At 42.3% G+C, this 8,741-nt stretch overlaps 1 protein-coding gene across 1 annotated transcript; it reads left to right on the top strand.

Moving 5' to 3' along the window:
* The first annotated feature begins 512 nt into the window (after positions 1 to 512).
* Positions 513 to 7,358, top strand: lig4 (ligase IV, DNA, ATP-dependent). The gene is made up of 3 exons (XM_072657047.1): positions 513 to 607; positions 2,112 to 5,474; positions 6,697 to 7,358. Exon 2 carries the CDS (start codon positions 2,117 to 2,119, stop codon positions 4,865 to 4,867), a length of 2,751 nt encoding a protein of 916 aa, XP_072513148.1. The 5' UTR covers positions 513 to 607; positions 2,112 to 2,116; the 3' UTR covers positions 4,868 to 5,474; positions 6,697 to 7,358.
* The last annotated feature ends 1,383 nt before the right edge of the window (positions 7,359 to 8,741 follow it).

Raw genomic sequence — 8,741 nt, 5'->3', positions numbered from 1 at the left:
TAGACGAGTTCAGACAAACGGGTTCATTGCGCCACCATCTGGGCTTCTCAGCTCAGTGGTCTTAAGCCCACTCGCAGCGACCACACGGAACGCTCAACCCGGGAGGGCTGATGTGCGCAGCTGCCCGTTCAGATGAGAAGAAGTGCTGGTTTGGTGAAATCAGAGCCGTGATCAGAGTGCGGAGTTCAGGCTGCTTCTGGACTTTGAGTGAAAACCTTGTCTTGCATGCTGTTACCTGTAACTGATCGACCTTTTAAAAAAGTGTACATTTAACTAGCGCATTCTTGCGAGTGAGTCTAACACGTCCAAGTCTGTACCTTATTTTTGCATTACACGATAAAACGTAGGTAAATATGACAATTTTTTAGTTTTAAATTTTTAAATAAATAAATACTCAGTTAGGAGACCATGCTGGACATTAACCCAAATATTAGAACTTTTATTTTGAAATCAGAGGCGCAACACAAGCGCCGTCGCTTCCGCCATCGCTTCAGTTTCCATCAAAACACGGAAGAGGTTCAGAAGATATCGAAGCAGTGTCCTGCTGACAAGTTCACAGCTCCAGACCCTCAGCTCCTTCACTCCTGACCCCGTCTCATAGCCTCAGGTCTGCTGATTTCGCTGCTTTTTTAAAACGTGGGGTTTAGGTCGATGCACGTCAACCCTTTACTCTCCCTCCCTCCTGTCTGACAGTCATTAGACTGTGATCAAACCTCATCTCTATTCGCTTTAGGCCATTATTTAATGACTTTCATACACAACTTTTCATAGATATAGCGACAAAAGTCAGTAAAGACATCTGCTGTGTGCAATGAGCCTAAGTCTTGTTTTCTTGCTGGTGATTGTGTGAACTACTAGTGTAAATTCTTTCTAATCCTTAACCATTATTATAAATAATTATTTAAAGAAATTGCACGATTTTGTAACCCTTTCTGGTAATATTTGACTAAATTCTGAAATTAAATACAGAAATAAAAAAGGAGATCAGATACATGTTTTTTTTTGTTGCTCTTCTCTGGTGGATGCATGCACCAGAAAAATAAGTACAGGTTTATAGCTGTGAAATTACGTATCTAAGTAGATACATAAATCCATAATAAAAGTCATATGCAAATTGTTATTTAATTTCTTTTTTGTGACTGGTCAAAGGGTCAATTTGTTAAAAAAATACCGAATTATTTCATGGTTCACGCTTTAATAGGTTAACCAGCATGAAGTCCTTTCAGTTTAAAAACAATTACAGAACATTTGGACAAAAACAGCCTAAAAATGCATCATCATAATAATCAGCTGAAATACGTTTGGTCTTCTTGTGAGTTTTATCCTGTGCACATTTGTAAGCTCTTTTCTCAAACACATCTGATTCATCATATGAGAAGTTTGTTGACTTATTCAATGAATGAGTTGAATCAGATGTTCCAGATGTGTAAAAGCACAAGGCTATAAAAGCAAAAGGCAATATTTTTTTTAGCTCATAGTTCAAATAGTTCACTACCACAAATAATCAAACACAGCTAACAGTATCACATCATACCGTGTAAGTGTGAGCTGTTTCAGCCTAGGCTATTTGGTTGTATCCAAACCAGCATTTCAGTCTAAAATAATATCGACACGATTCAATAATGATATACTTAAAAAGCTTAATGATGATGAAAATAATAATAAATCTTGTTTTTAATTGTCTAGATAAGGTCAATAATTCCACCACTCTTTATTAAATGCCCATGCCACATTCAGATCACCTGTCTCTTCTAGATAGTCATGAATTTGGGCGCACCACAGTCATGAGCAGTTTGCATTTATGTAGTTTCTTATAATGGTAATATTTATGGCATGTTATTGTTCACTTATTCATCCAACTGGATGTATATTGGCTACTTTACCTTTGGACACCACAAGTTTTTTAAACATTTAGTGGAGGAGTCCTGTCTGTACCTGTTTCTCTGTATCAGAGTCTGGTCTATACCTGTTACTATTGTGTACTAACTGTGTTATGCTGCTGGATGCTATTTTTTTCCTCTGGATCAATAAAAGATCTATCTATCTATCAACTGCAGCAGGACTGTAAAAAACATATTATATTTATAGTTTATATTTTGTTTACTTTTCAGCATCAATGGAAGGAACATCCAAAAGTGGTGCTACATCTCAAACCACCCAAAATGACACAACGTCTGTTGCTGCCCAAGTGCCGTTTCTTCACCTCTGCACAGTCCTCGAGAAGATACAAAAAGCCAAAGTTAGACCAGATAAAGCCAAATTTTTAAAAGAGTTCATGGATTCGTGGAGAAAATTTCATGCCGCTCTTCACAAGGACAGTCCCAACACTACAGACTCATTCTATCCAGCCATGCGTCTGATTGTGCCTCCGTTTGAAAGGGAAAGAATGGCCTATGGTATCAAAGAAAACATGCTAGCCAAACTCTACATTGAGGTTTTGGGGCTCCCGAAAAATGGCCCAGAAGCCAATAAACTTCTCAACTACAGAGCCCCCACTACATCCCAAGGAGAAGCAGGAGACTTCGCTCTTACAGCTTACTTTGTTATTAAAAAGAGATGCACTAGCCAGGGGACCCTAAGCATTAAAGATGTCAATGACTTTTTGGACACCGTAGCAATAAATAATGATAGCAAGCAGAAGGACCTTGTGAAGAAAAGCCTTTTGCATCTGATAACTCAGAGCTCAGCACTGGAACAGAAGTGGCTCATTCGTATGATCCTGAAAGATATGAAGCTTGGAGTTAGCAAGGAAACAGTGCTCCAGGTTTTCCACCCTGATGCTCCAGAACTCTACAACGTCACCACAGACTTGGATAAGGTGTGCAGACAGCTTCATAATCCCTCCGTTTCCTTAAACGAGGTGTCCATTGGGCTCTTCTCTGCTTTCAAACCCATGCTAGCAGCCGTCGCCAACATCCGCCAGATAGAAAAACAGATGGGGAACAAGCCCTTTTATATCGAGACCAAGCTAGATGGTGAGCGCATCCAACTTCATAAAGATGGGGACGTCTACAAGTATTACACGCGCAATTCTTATGAGTATACGCAGCAGTTTGGAGCCTCACCACTAGAGGGCTCCCTCACGCCATACATCCACAATGTCTTTAAGCCTCATGTGGTAAACTGCATCTTAGATGGGGAGATGATGGCTTATAATCCCACCACAGAGACCTTCATGCAAAAAGGCAGCAAGTTTGACATCAAGAGGCTAGTGGACGACTCTGATTTACAGACATGCTTTTGTGTGTTTGACGTTCTGCTCGTAAACGACCAGAAGTTTGGAAACGAGCCTCTCAAAAAGCGTTACGACACCTTGCAGACGGTGTTCACACCCATCAAAGGCCGGATCCAGCTGGTGCCTAACACTGAAGCCAAAACCATGCAGGAAGTGGTAAACGCTCTCAACGAAGCCATCGACAGTCGAGAAGAAGGGATCATGGTCAAAGACCCCATGTCCATCTACAAGCCAGACAAGCGTGGCGAAGGGTGGCTGAAGATCAAACCCGAGTACGTGGATGGTCTCATGGACGAACTGGATCTGCTAATAGTGGGTGGCTACTGGGGGAAAGGTAGACGGAGTGGGATGCTGTCCCACTTCCTTTGCGCTGTTGCAGAATCACCAAGTCCCGGAGAAAAGCCCACAGTGTTCCATACGATCTGTCGAATTGGGTCAGGCTACACTATGAAGGAGCTGTATGACCTAGGCCTAAAACTGGCCAAGCACTGGAAAGTTTACCGCAAGAATGACCCTCCCGCAGCCATTTTGTGTGGAACAGAGAAGCCTGAGGTTTACATCGAGCCACGGAACTCCGTGATCATCCAAGTCAAAGCGGCGGAGATCGTAGTTAGTGACATGTATAAGACAAACTGCACATTGCGTTTCCCACGGATCGAGAGGATCAGAGAGGACAAAGAGTGGCATCAGTGCATGACCTTGGATGAGCTCAGTCAGTTCCGTACTAAGGCTTCGGGTAAACTGGCGTCCAGGCACCTGCAAATCCAGGAAGACCAGTCGGACAGGAAGAAGCGTAAGCTTGGTCCCAAGCCCAAGAAGACCATTGGCGTAATCAACCACTTTAAGGCTCAAGACCTTTCTGCAGTTGCCAAGGAGACGGACATGTTTGAAGATGTAGAGTTCTGTGTGATGAATGGAAGTGACAGCCATTCCAAAGCGGAGCTGGAGAAGGCCGTGGCCCGTTGCGGAGGCATCGTGGTGCAGAACCCCGGAAAGGACACATACTGCGTCATTGCTGGCGTGGAGAACATGAGGGTGAAGAACCTCATCCATTCCGACCAACATGATGTGGTATGGGCTTCCTGGCTGCTGGAATGTCTGGAATGGAAACAGGTGCTACCATGGCAACCACGGCACATGATCCATATGTCACCGTCCACCCGGGAGCACTTTGCTAAAGAGTATGATTGCTATGGAGACAGTTACTACATTGGCACTGATGAGCAGCAGCTGAGGGACGTCTTCAAGAGGATTGGTCCTACTAATGAGGTAGAGCCGACCTTCGTGGCTTCAGTAGAGGAGGAGTTTGGCTGGGATGACTTGCCGACCAGCATGTTTAGGCCATGCTGTGCCTACTTTGACCGCTGTACTGACATCAATGACCCAAAAAGTGTCATTCAGGGCACATGTTTGGACATTCGGGCACTGGAATTCCGCTTTCACGGAGGCACAGTGGAGGAACAACTGCAGGAAGGCATCTCACATGTAGTTGTGGCAGAGCAGACGAGGGTCTTGGCCCTGAGGACACTACGACGTCTCTTTACGAAGAAGTTCAAGATTGTTCAGGAAACATGGGTGACTGATTCGATCAAAGCAGGACACTTACTGAATGATAATGATTACCTGGTGTAACAGACGTAATTGTAACTACTCTTCATGTCAGCCATCATTAATTCTTGAAGTCAGTTTTTAATCCACAGATTTTTAGAGTGATTCACTGATGAGCTTTTTAACCAGATTTGTTGTAGCAGAACATGCATTTTTTTAGTGTCATTTTAGTTCTACAAAATGTTCTCATATTTCATCCGATCTTTACGGAGATCTAGGACAGAAAAAAGATTACTTTCATATTTTTTTAATCAAATAAGATGTATTAATTTATTTCGATCCTTGAAGATTTTACAGAAGGCCTTATATCATGTTGCAGAACAATGAAACAATTGCAGCTGTTTTTGCCATTTATTTTTCTATATTTTAGAGAAGTTGTGTATACTGTTGATGTGCATGAAGATTGGAGATGTAAAGTGCTGAACATGTTAATAAAATTGTTATTAATATTTTATTATCAGCCATAACATTAATTTCACCTCCTTGTTTTCACACTTTCCACTTCACTTACCACTCAGCGTCTTGTGACCACTAATGAAGAACTAGAGGACGACCAACACCAATGACCAAACTGTGCAGCAACAGATGAGCTTCTGCCTCTGCCTTTACATCTACAAGTTGGAGCGACCAGGTAGGAGTGTCTAATAAAGTGAACAGTCAGGAGACACAGCGTTTAAACACTCCAGCAGCACTGCTGTGAGGTCCTGATCTTTGAAGAACAGGGTGAAAGGAGGCGAACCAAGTAGAGGTGCAGAGAAACAGATGGACTACACAATGCTTCTACGTGGTTACTGACTCACTGTGGCTCATTGGTGTAGAACTGATGCAGGGTTCTCATTCATAGTCACTCAAGAATCATTTAGGCTTACAAATGGTTCTTGGAGTTGTCATAGTTCTACATAGAAGAATTAAAGAAACTACTCTTTGGGGTGTAAGCTGAAATGAGGTACAACCCAAGAAATGTAGGTCTTTTCTCAAGCTTGAAAAGTTTAATTTCGGCATCTTGTCAAGCATGCATGAATTATAGATCACATGCTTTGACTTGCTGCTGCTCGTTTGACACAGATGTTTGAGAAAGAATATACAGTAATCCAGAAGCTGCCAGAAACGTGCTCGGTATCAGCCGTGCTAACAGCTAGCCTCCTGAATATGGGTTCTGCTAGTTTACATCACATTCCCTAAGAGGATTATGTTCACATGAAGTTATATTGAGCTGCTTTTGTTCTATCAGGCTGCATTGAAAATGCTGATGACATTTTTCCCTCTAAAAGCATCATTTTAGTGAACCTGAAAATGCATCTCTCTCTCTCTCTCTGTCACACACACACACACATTCACCCACATTGCTCAGAGGGGATGAGAGCAGCTTAAGAGCCCTTTATAAAGGTAATCCAAGGGGAATGAGGAAATACTGCTGCTAGAGGGACAGGAAAGCGAGGGCATAGCTGCCAGGTAGAAGGACAACAGGAGTCTGAGCTGAAATCGCTCCCTGAGTGCTGGCAGCAGGGGTGCACCCATCTTTGAAAGGTTCCTGTTTGGAAAAGGTCAGGGAAGTACTGAAGGACTGTGACCACCTGCGTTGTTGTGTTGGGTTTTTGTTTGTCTGTAATGGTCGATATTGCCCATAGCTGCCGTTCTGCTCACTCTGTGACCTGATTTGTGGCCTGTCTTATTAGAGTCAGGGTTAGACTATGGGAAATGAATGCTCATCCAAGATCAATGCAAGTCTTCCCTTTACCTGTTATGATGTTTTATTAGCTGGGCTCACTGCTTATGATCTATAGAGGGAGCACAATCCTGGTTCTTTCCCAGAACGAGCCTATTGTGAAATGTGAATCTTTGCTTTCTCCTAGGAGGCAGAGACAGGAGTAACGTTTAAAGAGGAGGGACATTGATCGGTCGCTGTTGCTCGGAAACTGATGGCTGAGTCCTCTGAAAAGTTGAAGTCTTAATCAGTTAGCAGTGGTAATTGGACTTATCTTCTGAGCACGGCAGGAGAAGGGGTTCTGTTGCTCCCGGTCTTGCCAGGAATAAATCGTTTGGAAGAGGCTGTGTGCCTTTGACAGAAATGAGGCACCCCGTGTGGAGAGCCAGCAGACGTTTACTAATAAAGGCTGGATTTGCCTTGCAAATGAACGTTCCTGGGCCCAAGGGACGTATTACCTTAGAGCTATGAGTCCACGGACTCCTTTTGGATAACTAACCCCTCCAAACATTTTTCCCTTACAATTACACAAAACAGGATGGAGAACAAAGCAAACAGGTACTTTTTGGTGTCGGCTCACGTTCTGTAATGTTTTTCTAATGAAGAACTGTGTACTTTCCAAAGAGGGCATCAAGGGGGTCCTGATGTTTGAGGGTTTATTCTTCAGTCCACAGGTGGTATGGACAACCCTGCCGATTATGTTTTACAGTGAATACTGGAAAAGCATAGAGAGTTGTTTAATGGATAGATTTGCCCAAATATGTTCTTAACTCTTGAGGAGAAGACCTTAAAAATGAAGGTTCCTCAATAGTTCTTGGACATATATGGTTCCAGGAACAATCTTGATTTTGTATTGAACTTTGACATGTGGAGGCTTTCATAAATTTAAACAGGTTCTTCAGACCACCATGTCTCGTATTGCCTTCAGGAATCATGTTCTTCTATGACAGGGGATTAATGCAGCCAGGGAATCCTTCGTGTCGGAAGAGATCTCTTTCTTGTCTTGAATTAACCTCTTTCAAGACACGATCATTTTTCTTTTTGAATGAGAAGGAAATACTCTTAATTAATGAAAAAGCCCAAATCATTCAGAAGGTAAGGCCTAAAGCTTTGTAACCCTAATTAAACACCTTCAGTTTATTAACACTTAACACAACAACTGTCCAATCAGCGCTGACTTTTATTTATCTTAAACAGAAATAATCAGATGAATAGTGTTTCTCCAGAATATCCTGTCCTCTATTTGTATCTTCAGGTTTATTAAAAGCCCATTCACAGTTCCTCTGTTAATATCCTTGCATCTTGTAGCTGGCCATCTACTTCCTCTTTTATCTTCAACTGCTTCAATACAAAGAGTCTTTCCCAATGATCTGGTTCTTCTTATAAGCTGTTCTGAATATGAAAGCTTCAGCTTGGTTATCTGCAATTCCAGTGAGAGATAAGAAATTTAAATGATCAAGAATCAAGAACACTATAAAATAAAAGGTGGTTTTATGTATTTGGTATATGTTCAGCTACACCATATTGCTAAAAGTATTCACTCACCCATCCAAATCATTGAATTCAGGTGTTCCAATCAATTCCATGGCCACAGGTGAATAAAACCAAGCACCTAGGCATGCAGACTGTTTCTACAAACATTTGTGAAAGAATGGGTCGCTCTCAGGAGCTCAGTGAATTCCAGCTTGGTACAGTGATAGGATGCCACCTGTGCAACAAGTCCAGTTGTGAAATTTCCTCACTACTAAATATTCCACAGTCAACTGTCAGTGGTATTATTACAAAGTGGAAGCGATTGGGAACGACAGCAACTTAGTCACAAAGTGGTAGGCAACGTAAAAAAATTACAGAGCATGGTCAGCGGATGCTGAGGCGCATTGAACGCAGAGGTCGCCAACTTTCTGCAGAGTTAATCGCTACAGACCTCCCTCCAAACTTCATGTGGCCTTCAGATTAGCTCAAGAACAGTGCGTAGAGAACAGAGAATGTCCTGAATGAGGAATGGTAGTGTTGAATGGTTCATATTAGTAGTGTTAGTATTAGATCTGAGCACAATGTGATAGTCGATCAAGATCTGCACTAAAAGTCAAGAGGAGACACATGAGATTACTATGGTCTTCATCTTAGGAGACACATTTGAGGAGCAGGACACTTCTAGACATGCTGACTAGGAGAAACTACAGAGATATTAAG

This window comes from Salminus brasiliensis, chromosome 15 (assembly GCF_030463535.1).
Source record: "Salminus brasiliensis chromosome 15, fSalBra1.hap2, whole genome shotgun sequence".
Classification (NCBI taxonomy): Eukaryota; Metazoa; Chordata; class Actinopteri; order Characiformes; family Bryconidae; genus Salminus; species Salminus brasiliensis.
The sequence above is the reverse complement of the archived record's forward strand: the minus strand, read 5'-3'. Positions and strand labels throughout refer to the sequence as shown.

Bases quoted from the DNA above. Each gene is read 5' to 3' on its own strand.
- lig4 (XM_072657047.1), top strand. From the start codon at position 2,117: ATGGAAGGAACATCCAAAAGTGGTGCTACATCTCAAACCACCCAAAAT.